Source organism: Myotis brandtii, unplaced genomic scaffold, assembly GCF_000412655.1.
Source record: "Myotis brandtii unplaced genomic scaffold, ASM41265v1 scaffold7, whole genome shotgun sequence".
NCBI classification, from domain to species: Eukaryota; Metazoa; Chordata; class Mammalia; order Chiroptera; family Vespertilionidae; genus Myotis; species Myotis brandtii.
This window is the reverse complement of record NW_005370740.1, coordinates 709,882-724,748: the sequence shown is the minus strand read 5'-3', so window position 1 is coordinate 724,748 and position 14,867 is coordinate 709,882. Positions and strand designations below refer to the sequence as shown.

General features: G+C 44.4%; 1 protein-coding gene across 13 annotated transcripts in view; it reads right to left on the bottom strand.

Moving 5' to 3' along the window:
- MICAL3 (microtubule associated monooxygenase, calponin and LIM domain containing 3) overlaps positions 1–14,867 on the bottom strand; it is a 293,552-nt gene that overhangs the window by 39,503 nt on the left and 239,182 nt on the right. For all 13 annotated transcript variants that reach the window (XM_014529900.1, XM_014529902.1, XM_014529903.1 and 10 more), the window contains 2 exons: positions 10,714–10,824; positions 8,988–9,081 (listed from right to left, as the gene is read on the bottom strand). In XM_014529900.1, the coding sequence (XP_014385386.1) occupies positions 8,988–9,081; positions 10,714–10,824 (205 nt within the window). The remainder of the gene's footprint in view (positions 1–8,987; positions 9,082–10,713; positions 10,825–14,867) is intronic.

The following is a 14,867-nucleotide window of genomic DNA, read 5'->3' as shown; positions in this document are numbered from 1 at the left end:
ATCAATGATTCTCTCTCATCATTGATGTTTCTATCTCTCTCTCTCCCTCTCCCTTTCTCTCTGAAATCTATAAAAATATATTAAAAAATAAAATAAAAATCAAATGCATAAAAAATCTGATGAACAGAATAAACTGGTGAATGGAACAGAATCAGGGGCATGGAAATGGAACAGACTGATGATTCTCAGAGGAAAGGGAGTGTGTGGCGGGTGCAGGAAGAGATTAGACAAAGATCTTATATGGACGCAGACAATAGGGTGGTGAGGGCCTGGGGTGGGGTGGGAACTGGGTAGAGGGGAGCTATGGGAGGAAAAAAGAGGGACATCTGTAATAATCTCAACAATAAAGATTAATTAAAAAAAACTTAGTACAGAACGGAGCTCTAGAATAAAGGCAAAAAAGAGAGAATAAAACAAGAAAACAGAATATAAGAACTGTGATCCAACACACCCATGTGCGTGCACGTACAATATGTGTGTACATTCACATGTGTATGCACACATGTACACAGAAGAATGCTGGGAAATCTCAAGGACTTTAAAGTTCCTAAGCAAAAACAGAGCCAAAAAGACAAGCCAAAATCTAGAACATCAAATTAAAGGAAGCAAACAGAACAGAAAGACCCAGAAAGGAGGGAAGTAAGCAGGCTTGTGAGGGTCCCTCTGTGCCTCTCACCCCAATTCACCAGCAACAATAAAAGACCACTTTCCAGTCCTTTATGCTACATTTCTAAACCATTCACGTTCTTTCAATTTTCCTTTGAGATCAATCAACAGGTAAAGTCTTTGCAAACTAGAAATTAGGTGTATACAGGGTGAGCAATATTAGGTTTACAGTTGTGTGTATATGAAAGAGTTTATTCTTGTATTATTCATTAACTATTGTATTATTTCCCATATAAACAACTTTAAACCTCATTTACCCCCTTCCTGTATGTTTTTAATTTAAAGGTATTCAGAGATACGGTTTTTATATAAAGATTTCCAGTCATCTATCTGTCTGGTGCAACAAAATGTGCTGACTGGGTAGGGTGGGGAGCCTGCCTAGTGTCCTGGGAAGAAGATGAAGGGGGTGAGGTCAATTGGGCACCCTTCCTCTCTGGCCCAAGGCTCATTCTGTCTTTTTAATGGTTTGTTTTGAAATAACAAGGTTCAGCTAAGAGAAGAAAGATCTTTATTCTCTGTACTCTGTGGCTCAAAAAGAGACTTCTAATACAGATTTGGAGCCTTTATATAGTCAGCTGATAGCCATCAAATGACCCTACTGGAACAATATAGTTTAATGGGCAGAACACCAGGCAGGCATTAGGAGTCTGGACTTCTCTGAGCTTTGATTAGTGCTGGGCCCAGCAATGAGGTCTCTGTGTGGCCTTCTGGGGATGCAATAGCAGAGAAGCAATCAGATTCGACATTTTAGACTTCAGATTTTAAAAGGATAATTTCCTCCCCTCAAATAATGAATATTACCAAGTGCTCCAAGAAGAAAACAGCAGAATCTGAAAGGGACCTATTTCTGTTATCTAAATGTTCCTCCTGGAGCTTGATGGGAGTGAGGCTGGAGGACTCTTGCTCTCTGCCTGGGTATATAGTGACTCCCTTTGGAATGGATGTTTCTCTCATGCTTCATTGTTAGGGCAGTAGCAGCCTCTATGTGGTGAGCAGAACCCACAGGAGAAGTCTAACGTTTAGAAAAAATAACATAAGCTGAAAAAGAAATGATGAGTTGATGAGAATCCAGTAGCAGGGTTATCAGGTGTTTGATGGGGGCATTTCATAATTCAGAAGACACATTGAGTTTTATTTATTTATTTATTTATTTCATATTCCCTTAGAATTTGTTGGAATTTTAAATCTGAAAGGCTAGTAGTTGGGAGTTCAGGAACACAGAAATGAAAAGAGCCAACTACATTTATCATTCAAGCAATGGGGATAAAGAAAACAAAACTAGACATATGAGGTAATCAGTGTGGCAACAGTATCTTAAACTGGGAGGGAAGGGTGAATATACTTTTAAATAAATTGATTTTGACATTTCCTTCCAGGAGATTTTGAATTAAAAAACAACAACAACCCAACCACATATTTTCACACATTGAGATTCACTTAATAAAAATTATATAAACAGTCCTCGCTGGTTTGGCTCAGTGGATAGAGCATTGGGCTGTGGACTGAAGGGTCCCAAGTTCGATTCCCGGCCAGGACATGTGCTTGGGTTGTGGGCTCGATCCCCAGTGTGGGGCATGCAGGAAGCAGCCAATCAATGATTCTCTCTTATCATTGATGTTTCTCTCTCTCTGAAATAAAAAAATATATATTTTTAAAAATGACATAAACAGCCTGGCTGGTGTGGCTCAGTGATTGAGCATCGTCAACCCATGAACCAGGAGGTCATGGTTTGATTCCTGGTCAGGGCACATGCCCAGGTTGCAGACTCGATCTCCAGTGTGAGGCAGCCAATCGATGATTCTCTCTCATCATTGATGTTTCTATCTCTCTCTTCCTCTCTGAAATCAATTAAAAATATTTTTTTTAAAAAATGACATACATATCCCCCAAGAGTGTTAGGAGGCGTTAGGAAAGGAATCAAGGACATTAAACAAGAAATACGTTTTGTTAATTACAGCATGAATGGCCGTGAGTGTGGAAGTCCCTGAGAAGCTCTGGGGCACTGAAGGAATCTGTGGAGGGTGGAATCCATGGGACAATGGGGTGGGACAGAGAGACCAGTCACTCCCAACCCACCCAACGAAGCCAAGAGCCAGCCTCCTTACTGATGGAGGTTCTCTAAGAATATGGCACTATCTCATAGTAGGAATCACAGAATTATACCTTTGGATTTTAAAGGAATAAGCCAAAAAGTGATTTTCTTAAAAGGATGAGATTGTGGTAAAAAATGAGAATGATTTTTGCCAGTTCTTGGATTTTAAGGCCACTTCTGCGACCTTTCAGAAAGCAGGAACTCCAGAAGAGGAAGTGTCAGAGGCCCCCCACCATTAACCTCAGGAGCAGCTGCTTGGCACTCCTCTTGATAAGACGTTAACTTTCCAAGAGTAAAACTGCCCAAAGTCTAGAAATGAGACTCCTGAATTGGTTATTTCTCTAATCTGATACAAATGATAAGCTTCATGCAGCAAGACATAAAAAATATTGACTTCAATATTGACTTCTTTTAAGGCAGTGGTTCTCTGACTTTAGAGGGTCTGAGAATCATCAGGAAGGTTTGTTAAAATACAGATAACCAGGCCTCACCCCCAGTTTCTGATTCGGCGGGTTTGGGTGGGGATTGATCACTTGTATCTTTAACAAGTTACCAAGTCATGATGCTGATGTGTTGGTCCTGGGACCCCGTGCTGAGAACCACTGCCTTATCCTTTTCCTGTGTTCATTGAAAAGAACTGTGAAGGAAGTGCCAGGACAGAGCAAGGAGGGAAGGGCATTATTACAGGCATCTGTCAACATAGCCTCAAGCTTGGTGAATTTGGGTAGAAATCACAAGTGGCACCTTTATATGCACTTGAATCTCTTAGGGGAAATGTGAGCACATCCTAATGAAAATGGTCGAGGCTGAGTTCTTCAGATGTTTGGTTCTCGAGTGTGGTTAGCAGTGAGCTTCCTGGTAGATATGACACCTCCAACTTCTGAGGGATGAGATCCAAGGCAGAGGTCATGTTGGAGTGTGTGTGTGTGTGTGTGTGTGTGTGTGTGTGTGTGTGTGTGTGTGTGTGTGTGTGTGTGTGTGTGTGTGTGTGTATTGGTTGTCAAACAACCAAAAAGTTATTAGAAGGACCAGAATGCTGATGTGAGGTTGATGGGTTGGGGCAGGTGAACTTTTATTATAAAAAATTAAGATAACCCTGGGCAGCAAAAGCTACCTCAGATCTTCTTTGGAGTGTATATGGTAGTGGGGAGGACCCAGTATGCTGCTCCATTATGAGATAGGAAAGAGCCTGTGTTTGCCATTTGGTTAACAGGTTGATTTCTTCTTTCATTTGTGAGCAGGGACTAATGAGAATGGGTGGGGAAAGGGTGTCAGCAGGGTTAGTGTCAGCAACAGATGCTGCTATACATACCACCCAGATGCAAGTCGATGAGGTCACTGTAATAAGACTCTCCCCAATAGTCTACAACAAGGAATCGATGAAGAGAGAGTTACTGGATCTGATAAAACCCTCCTGTTCCCCCCTACCCAAAGCAATCAATAGCAAAAAGCATAAGAAACAAAGAGAGACAGCAAGAGGGAGAAGAGAAATAGCTGCAAAGCATGCTTCTCTCTGAAAGTGCATTGTGTGCACACATGCTGAGCCATATATTTCCTGGTGGTGGGAGGGGGTGTTCACTAACCACAGGTGACAGAGTTAATAGCCAATGTCAATGTGATTCCTGTTTATAACTCAAATAATTAGTTAGGACAAAAGGCCTTGGATTTGTTGGGAATTCTGGCCCGGCTAGGACTGAACCTTATCTAACTAAGAAGATTTAAAAAATTCAAGGGCAGATCAGGGCAACTACTTCCTTAGTTACTGAATATTAGAGACTCCAGGCTGAGCTCTGAAGGCAAGACGTAAACCACCTAAAAAAGCTTGGCAAGGACACCAATCCTTAGGGTTAAAGGCAGTCAGAGCTCTCTCAAGAATTCACACATGTGACCCCCACTGGTGAGTATACCAAACTCCTTGCAGAACCACTTTTGCTAGATGGGTTGAGAGGAAGGAGATGCTCTTTCTTCTGAGGTTAGACCCTAACTTCAGCCAGCCTTCTCTCTAAAAGCAGGAAATGAGCTGTGGCTATTTGCCTGAAGGCTTTTCGAGGTTTGCTGGCCACGGCACTCCTAGCTTTTTAGCTCCATGTGGCTGTCTAGTAAGGATGTTATGTTCTTCACATGCCTGAGATACAGAGACTGGGCTGTGCTGAGGGACTGGACTTGGGCAGAATCATAAGCAAATGCAGAGCACAATAAAGGTCAGCTGCTATTTCTCTCCCTTTCCTCCACATTTCACAATCTGAATGCTAATCCTAGCAGCCTTTTGTTTCCTAACAGGGTTCCCCCTTCAAGAATGGACACACCAGCCCTAACCGGTTTGGCTCAGTGGATAGAGTGTCGGCCTGCAGACTGAGGGGTCCCAGGTTCGATTCCGGTCAAGGGCATGTACCTTGGTTGCGGGCACATCCTTAATGGGGAGTGTGCAGGAGGCAGCTGATCGATGTTTCTCTCTCATCGATGTTTCTAATTCTCTATCTCTCTCCCTTCCTCTCTGTAAAAAGTCAATAAAAAAAAGAAAAAAAGAATGGACACACCAGAAAGTAGAATGCAAACCTGGAATGGTTTTCCAAGTCATGCTCAAGGTTGATCCAATGGTTTAAGTTTGAATCAGGGTTCCAAGAACAAAAAGGGCGGGCTTTCCAGATGCTCCAGACCAGAAATCATGTCAGTCTTAGTCTTGCTCTGGGCCGGAAAGCTCTGAACCTAACCCTGGTGGTCTGGATATTCATGAGCCTTGGGTAAGTTGAGACCAATGGATGGCAGGTCCATATCAGATCTCTCCTCTGGAAGGCACCTTGGCTAATTGGGCAGTCTGACCCCCTCAGCCAGAGAGACCAAACAAGTTGACCAGATATATGCCCCCCAGGGAAGGGGCTGATGACCATTGCTGGAATGTCATGCTATACTAAGATTAGCTGGGAGCAACCGGACTAACAAAAGGAGAGAAATGCTGAAGCAGCAGAGGAAGAAGCAGCCAGTGTGTACAGATTTGCCTCAAAGATGATCTCTGCCAAGTAGGAACAGGGCCACTGGGGCATCTGACAAAAGGGGGGCCTTGGAAGTGATGTGCTTAAATAAGACAAGGAAAAAAATATATTTGGAAATATATTCTTATGGTAAGAGCTATTATATTCTTAGAATTTCCCAAATGCATCTTGAGAAAATCTCCCAATGGGGCTGCTGAAGCCTGTCTTTATAAACAGAATAGATGTTTATGTATTTGGATGGAGGTTTCTGGCTAAAGCCTTGCTTGGAAGAGTATGGACTACAATAGTGGTTTTGAAACTGTTCTGTGGAATCCTAGGGCTTTTCAAGTGCTATTCCAGGAGTCTCCCAAATACCTGATTCACAAATACTTTTACCTTATTTTAAAAAACTTAAATAAGATACTCCATGTTCAAATGTTTGATATGCCAACTTTTAGCCCACTGAAGACCATCAACACATTAATTTGTGCTACCAGGTAAAATGGCTTTTGTGAAGCCCCCAGGACCAAGTTTCTTCTGCCTCTTTGTGCAAGTATCTGTAGGCCCTGTAAATGTGTTAGGGAAGAGGACATTTATTCATTCATTGACATTCTGGCAAGTAGAGTACTCCTGTACAAGTGTACAGGTCAGCGTCCCGATAGAGTTCTCTCTCAGCCTCAAGCAGCTTCTGTCACAATGAGGTCCTCTAGGTGTGTAACACACATGCCACAATATCAGAGCATAGTTGGGTTTGTGTTCATTGTATATTTGGGAGCTTTTATCTGAGATCTACTCTTTATGAAGAATATGAACTACTATTATATTTGTCAGTGATTTACCTGTGAAAACAATTTCCAGTACTCTATTTAAGTGTCAAGCATCTGCATCATTTAAACTATGTATATCCTGAGATCTCCAGGTGAGCTGTTAAAAACTTACCATTTGCAGCAACTACCTCTGTGTGTCAGGATGTTCCCTACACAGGTGTGAACTGGAAGTGGAGGCAGTGCTTTCAAATTTTCAAATTTGTGTTGATTAACATTTTAAAGTAATTCTTTTTTACTTGAATTTATAATTTGGTTTGTAAAAAGGGTTCTGCTGCTAAAAAACAAGTTTGAAAACCTATGACTTAGATGAAATCCTGGCTGTATATGTTTATGAAAAGAAAATTATCTAAACAGCTGGAAAGAGGAATTTTGGCAAAATATTATGCCAGTCTTCAATGGTGTATTATTCTCTGATCCCTTGGTAGCCAGCAGCTTGAACCACGCAGCCTGTTGCAGAAACACTGAAGCACCATCATAGACTCAAATTGCACGGCAGCCAGCAGGCACGCAAGTGCATTACGGGAACCATCATCCCTGGGGTGACCCACCCAAACCTCTGAACCTGTGAGCAAGAAGGCACACCCTGTTGAGCTAGTCTGACTATGTGTTGGGAGATCTACCCTTCACTTTCTACTTTGGCAGAAGTAATTAGTGGGGAAGGGTAGAAGGAATGATGGGCCCAGGCTCCCTCTTGATTTCTTCTGCAAGAAGAGAAAGCAGCGAGGGCAGGGCCCTGCGAGTTGCTTATAGCAGGTTCAGGGCATCTCTGGTAGGTTTGGGCCAATTTCCTCCAGGGGCTCAGGCTTAACTGAGGAGGCCAAGTCAGAGCATGCAGGACACAGAGCAAAAATAGGATGGTGGAGACATCACAGCTTCATTTGGAAGCCAGGGACCCTTTTAGGTGAACCTGAACCTCCACTCCTCGACAGAGAGCCAGTGCTTGCCTTGCAATCACACATCCCAGGCTTCTGGCTCATTGGCTCCTCAGTGGTTCAAGTACTTGCATTTCATTTGGTGACTTGGGCTTCAAGCAGTAAGTCAAGCATCAGTAAGGCACAAAACCAAGAACATCACACCCTCATCTTTTCCCCCACCCCATCTCTTCACCTGAAGGTCATCACTGAGTCAATTGTTTAACTGCAATTTCTAGGCCTTGAAGGACCTGAAAAAACCACCTACTTCTATGTCTGACCCCTGACTCCGCCCATGTGAACTTCAGTCTTAAAGAACCCCATGGATTCATCTTTACACTAGGCACATACTGCAAGGTCACCCCATTGGTCAGTTCTGTAGCAAGACCAGATGGCAGCAACTGGTCCCATTCCTGGCTGCTTCTTATTGGCTCTTCTTTAGTTTACTGACAGTCTGCCTACCAGGAGACGTACCACAGCCCCTCTGCCACACTTGAATAAGGAAGTAATAAGGGGCTACTGCAAAATTAAGTCACTACCTCTCTTCATCCCCAGCCTCACAACTTGAATGCTTATGTGCTCTCTATAAGAGATGGAGGTTTCCACATCTAGAGACTTGTGGATTCTTGAAAAAGCAGACATCAATCACTCCATGCCTGTGTTGGAGCTACAGTTGGGGCTGGCCCCAGTGGTTTTCAGGTCTTGCACCAATAGGGATTCCTGGCGCTTGGGATTCCGGATAACTCCTTGCTTTCTCTGTGCCTAACTGTGCTTAATCCGCCCCACATGTTCCTTGGGTGGACAGTGGGTGTCTCTGCACTACACTTTGATTTTCCCCAGGAACTGCAGTCACCAAGCACAATGGCCCTCACAGTTATTTCCCAATGTCTACATAGTGCTGGTCTGCCATAGTCCTCCAAGCCTTTCTACCCCGTCTTGAGTAAGCAGACTCTAGGAAATACAGAGCCTGGGCTCACACTGGGAAATCTGTGTGCTCAACCCACAGTAGGTGGTGAGTGCACTGTGGGGTGTGTGTCCTCACATACTCTGAGCAGCTTGGGCAGGAAGGGAGCCTGGAGAGCCAAAAACAGGAGGTGGCATGTGGAGAGCAGGCCAGGGGCTCTGCTTGTGCAGTTCTCTGATGGTTTCTTGTGATACAGGTCTCCCTTATTCCCAGTTATTTTCTTCTAGAGAAAATGATGGGGTGGGAAAAGAGGAGGAGGGAAGGAGGAGAAGGCCCAGTGCTTGCCATCAACAGAGGAAGTAGACTGAGATTTCATCCCACAGGTAAATGGCAAGCTCTAAGACAGGGTGAAAGAACAGGTGTGGGCCTTGGGGCAGTTACAAACAGAGGTGCTTTTCTTTCCTTTGTTTTACAGGAAGCCCAAATCTCAGTGATGAAGGAACCCAGAGAAGCCTGCTGGAAAAGAAGCTGAGGTGATAAAAAACTAGCCCTACTATGGGGCCGGGGGTAGGGGCTTCCCTTAGGAACAACCTCCTCATAGGACAGCCCAGGCAGTACCTGCTTCCCCGCGGAGCGCCTTCTCCACAGCAACACCTCTCTCCTCCAGCTGTCGCTGCCTCTCCTCCACCTGCTCCAGCTGCCGCTGGATGATCTGTGGGAACAAAGCAACAGGAGACCCAGCCCTCTCATCTCCTAACCTTCAGGAGGCCAACAACCTGCACACACACAGAGGGGAAAAAACTAACATGGTAAAAAATTTGGAAAGGCTCTAGGTTAATGGGCATCATGCCCAGTGTGTGAAGAACTTGTCTTCAGGGCCCATCATCAGTCAGCAGCATGTATATGGGTGCACATCAAGGAATGACCAGCCTCTCTCGGGGCAGTTCAAAGAGAGGAAGTGGATTAAATTCCTGCAAGAAGTAATTAAATACTACAGCCTAGGACAGGGGTGGGCAAACTTTTTGACTCGAGGGCCACAATGGGTTCTTAAACTGGACCAGAAGGCCGGAACAAAAGCATGGATGGAGTGTTTGTGTGAACTAATATAAATTCAAAGTAAACATCATTACATAAAAGGGTACGGTCTTTTTTTTTTTAGTTTTATTCATTTCAAACGCGGGCCGTAGTTTGCCCACGGCTGGCCTAGGACCTTTCTGCTTCTTCATTTTTTTGGTATTAATCCTCACCTGAGGATATTTCTTCCATTGATCCTTAGAGAAAGTAGAAGTGGGGGAGTGGAGAGAGAGAGAGACATTGTTGGTTGCCTCCCACATGCACCCCCCAACCAGGGCTGGGGATCGAAACTGCAACCCAGGTATGTGCCCTTGATCAGGAATCAAACCCGCAACCCCTCGGTGTGTGGGCCATGCTCTAGCCCCTGAGCCATACTGACCAGGGACCTTTCTGATGGTGATATTGTTAAAGCATTAGCAGGGGTTCTTGGACACTACTGCAGACACCCTCTCTCTACAAGATTAAAAATAAAGAAGAAATCTAGAATGGAGCACCCAGCCAGAATCCGCAGTGCGAAGTTCCTGCATGCTACGTGGGGACTAACAATGGGCAATCAGAAGAACATTCAACCCCCAAAGCAGCAGCAACCAGTGGCGTATCAGTGCAGGTAATGTGCATATGGAATAATGTGCAAGACAAGGACTAAAAGACTGGTGATTTTAGATGCTTGATGAAACATGGAATTCAGAGCAATACTTCATTGGTATTTGGATTTTCTGTTAATGTTTCTCATTGTATAGCTTTTGATTAGTGTACTAATCTCTATGAATACAACCAGATAGAAATGAGTTAATTAAAAAACCATATTATATTTAGGTATCTTTTTAAGACTTTGTATAAAGAAATTATTTAGTCCTCACCACCCCCAATCTAGAATGGTCTAGGATCTCTGAGGCCTGCAGACAGAGGCTGATGACTGGAACACTACTCTGACCTCTAAATCCCAGGCCTATCAGAGGCTGTCAGGTCACTGATTGCCTCAATAATTATTCTTACAATTGAACTAGTTGACTTTAAAATGATTATTCCAGAGTAAGGAATTTAGAAACTCAAAGCTTGGCTCTTCCCTTCCTACCCAAAACTCCACAAAATCAAGGTTTCTGTAGTTGTATCAAGCCAGGGGTTTGTGACCTGAGCCTTTGGGGCTGTCCTCTCAGGGAATAGGACACCCCATCTACCTCTGCTCTGCCTTCCTCTCCCTCCCTCATCATGGATGAGGAATAGCTGGTTGGAAATAAGGGTGCTGTGCTGTGGCCCCTCCTGGTTTTACCTGGGCTCGGTGCAGCCGCTTAAGTTCCTCTTGCTTGGCCTGTCTCCGAGCTGCCTTCTGCACACGCCGGGTCAGCTTGGCATTCAGTTCTTCCTCTGTGTAAGTTCTTGGCTGGAGAGAACAAGAGATTTCCTCAGTCAGGTGCCTGAGATGTTTGGGCACTGGTTGGCAAGGACATGGAGAGCACCATTCCAGGCTGCAGAGTGCCTGCAGGGCAAACAGGCAGGCCAGAGGTGTGGGAAGACTTCCAGGCTGCAGCCCTAAATGCCACAGGGTATACCTCAAGCTCCACAAGTGAGATGCTTTCCCACTGTGACAGGGACAGAAGGTTCAGTGGAGTACTGACAGAGAATTAATGCAACAAAGGGACATATGCTTCTTTATTGTTGGTATCAGCTGTTTCTCATATAAGGATGTCTGCTCTTTTTAAGACTTTTTTAGGGTAAAAATATTGGTAAGATGTTTCCCATGCCTCCTTCTAGGATATATACAGGGAAAGAAAAATCAGGGTCCTTTCATTTTTTGTTTGGTATTAAAAACCACTTTCTTCAGATGAGTAATATTTATAAGATTCTTTCAAGAAGTAACATTTGAAGTAGAGAAAACAAGGATGCTTCTATTTTAAGTCTGAGAGAATCCTAAACTGACTAATGGTCTGAAGAAGAAACTATGGACATGAACCTGCCCTGACTCTGGGTTCTGCACAGCAACCACTGAAAGGAAGGCAGGGAGCAGGGCTGTTTCAGCCAGTGCCATCAAGATCCGAGAGGCAACCAGCCAAATCCAGTGCAATTCCACAAATGGAACTACCTGAGCAATTCCACCTGCAAATGTGGGCAATGAGGGCACAAGGGAGTGTCAGATGCCTTGAATAAACTCTGGGCAATCACTGAGAAGCAAATGCTGGGGGTGGGGGTGGGGGTTGCCTCTATTCATAACACCTTCTTTATTGCTTCCAAGGAAATAAAAAAGTAGTCTTTTACAGACTTTAAAGGAGACTTCCAAATTCAACTCAGGTGTGTATTCTAGTAATCTTTATTCTAAGAGAACAAGGGATAGTGGAGAGCCAACTGAGCAGGTAGTCCCTAAGGGTGTCAGTGGTGTTCCAGTGCCCTAAACATGTCACCTTGCAGATCAGGAACCAAGGACTTGTGAATTCCCCATTCCTGCAGTGCCCAGTCCCAAAGGGCAGTCCTGTCCCCCTAGCCACTCAGACTGACACTACCACATGCACTCCAGCCAGCAAAGAGCAAGGTATGTCACCCTCCTTTTCTGTCTTGACACAGCTAAAGGAAGTTCTGCTGCTGGTGTACATGACCGCTCCATGCACGCATGAACAGTTAGTGAGGGTATGGCTGCAGGGCTAGGACTGGGGGCTGCCCCATGGTTAATCATGGACACACATGCAACAGTGACCAGCCAACAGGAACAAGACACTACCTTTGGTGCATATGATCTCCTGAATGCTAAGCTGTGTGGTTTATAAATTGACTTTTAAGGGGATAGCAACGGAAAACAAAACAGAATAGTAACAATAATAATAATTAAAAATAGAATAAGAGATAGAGCAAGATCTGAAGTTTAAAACAAACACAAAGACTAAAATGATTATTTTTCACCATGTCACATAGGGCTGGTAGGTGAGGAACCTGGATGTAGACTTGCAGCTGCACCTTAGTGAGTCCCACTCTGACGAAGGCCTGGGCTCACTTCTTTCTTCCTTCCCTTCCCCTCCCTCCCTGCCTCCCTTTCCTTCCTTAAAATGTGTGTTTATTGATTTTAGAGACAGAAAAAGGGAGAGATAAACATCGATTGGTTGCCTCCTGACAGGATCAAACCCGCAACCTGGGTATGTGCCCTGACCAGGAATCGAGCCAGCAACTTTTCCGTGCACGGGGTGATGCTCAACTAACTGAGGTACACAGGCCAGAGCTGGGCTCACTTTTCTTCCGTGAAGACAGGTTCTTCCTCATGCCTCAAAACTTCCCTTTTTTCTTCTCAATCTCTTTCATGTATAAATTAAACTGTTTAAACATATAGTTATAGATGCTATTTCTCATTTAGTAGTTCATTTGCTCATGGAGATTCAGACTACTCCTTCCCACTGAATGCTATTGGTGCTGGGATGGGGGACAGGTGGTGGGGAGTTCCTGTCACCAGAGACACTGACACAGAGCATGCTGAGTAGCAACCTAATGTTCTCTTCCAAAAGGCTCTCTACTGGCAGGGCTCCTGAACAGGGTCAGAGGTGCCCACTGGGTCACCAACAACCCTGGGATGGAGGTGGAGTGGGTCATTTCTTGATTATACACAGTGAAAGGGACCTGAAATAGCAGAAATAACTGATATTTATAAAAAACATTTCAGGCAGTAATTATAACCTCTTACTCCAGTAAGCCTTGTGCAGAGCTGCTCAGAGCCAAGGTTAGTTACCTGGTTTCCTCACCATCCCCATTCCAAGGTTGACAGGCAGTCAGGGAGTGAGGGAGGGAGGGGTGGAGGTCTGGAGATCCGGAGAGCCTTAGGATGCACTCCTGTGGCCTGGCTGCTTCTCCTGAAGCACTGGGGAGCCCACCACTGTGCAGCTGGCATTTCAAGAGCATACTGACCCCAAGAAGAATGAGCTAGCCTCCTAGTGGTGACATTTAAATTTAAGCATGTTGATTCTGCCTCTCACCGACTCCTCCCTCTCACCAACCATGATAAAAGAATAAATGTCATTATTAGAACAAGTCAGTTAAAGAAAAAGAAGACAGATGGTTTCCCCAAGCAGCATGTGAAAAATTCCATAGGAGCCACATAACTACAACCTAAGGCATGGCACCCAACATCTGTACCTTGGCTGATGTGGGGCAGTTACTTACTGATTTCTGGAGGGGAGGGGTACTTGGTAGAGGCAGTGACAGAGACATAAAATCATGACATATCTGTGATGTGCCAAGAGTGCGGATCAGCCACAGAGCAATGCTTTTGCAGCGAACTGGGACCGGGTCCGTTAGAAAGCAAATGCACATGCTCTCGGCTGGGCCAAAGCACTCAAGAAGAGGCCACTGTGGTTGTATTTAGTCAGACTGAGGCAAAGAAAAGAGGTAAACGTGAATTATCTCTTGGTAAGGCTACAAGGTAAATTAAAAAAAAAGTGTATTATCTTAAATTTTCTATATAAACATTTTAAATAAAAATAACTTACTTTTGTTTTTTAAAAATGAAACATGCCCTAACTGGTTTGGCTCAGTGGATAGAGCCTCGGCCTGCGGACCAAAGGGTCCCAGGTTTGATTCTGGTCAAGGGCATGTACCTTGGTTGCGGGCACATCCCCAGTAGGGAGATGTGCAGGAGGCAGCTGGTTGATGTTTCTCTCTCATCAATGTTTCTAACTCTCTATCCCTTTCCCTTCCTCTCTGTAAAAAATCAATAAAATATGTTATTTAAAAAAAAAAAAAGAAACAAAATTCAGGCACTTGTTTCATAGCTGCCTCACTCAGGGGTGGGTCTGTGATGTAAGGGGAACCACTTCCCCACCTTTGCTGGTCCAGGGGCACTGTCAGCAAGAGGCTCCCTCATGAGTCAATCAAACCCCATTCTCACTTTAGGTGCCCCCATGCTCCCCTCACTTCTTACTCTGAAAATTTTCAAACCTATAGAAAAGTTGAAAGAGGAGGACAATGAATACCTTCACCTAGATTTGCTAAGTGATTTTGCACACACTTGATAGATATAAGCTTTACATATTATCTTTTTTTCTGACTCAATTGTAGATATCAAGATCCTTCATCCCTTAAAATTTCAACACGTACGTCCTAAGAACAGGGACATTTTCCTAAATGACTACAGTGCTTTAATAGCTTTCAAGAATTTAGTATTGATGTGCCAATATTATGTATCAGTGCATATCTTCTAAGATCAATTCCTTAAATTTCCAAAGTGTCCTTCATTGCTGTTTTTGTTTAGGTTTGTTTTCCTGATTTAGTTTCAATTTTTTTTTTTTCAATTACAGTTTACATTTAATACTAGAGGCCTGGTGCATAAATTTGTGCACGAGTGGGGTCCGGCCGGCCCGCCCCAAGGGGGCCGACTGGGGCTGGGCTGGCAGGGGGGAGGGGATGAGGGAGGTTGGCTGGCCGGCTCCACCCCCCAATTGGGGTGGGGGGGCT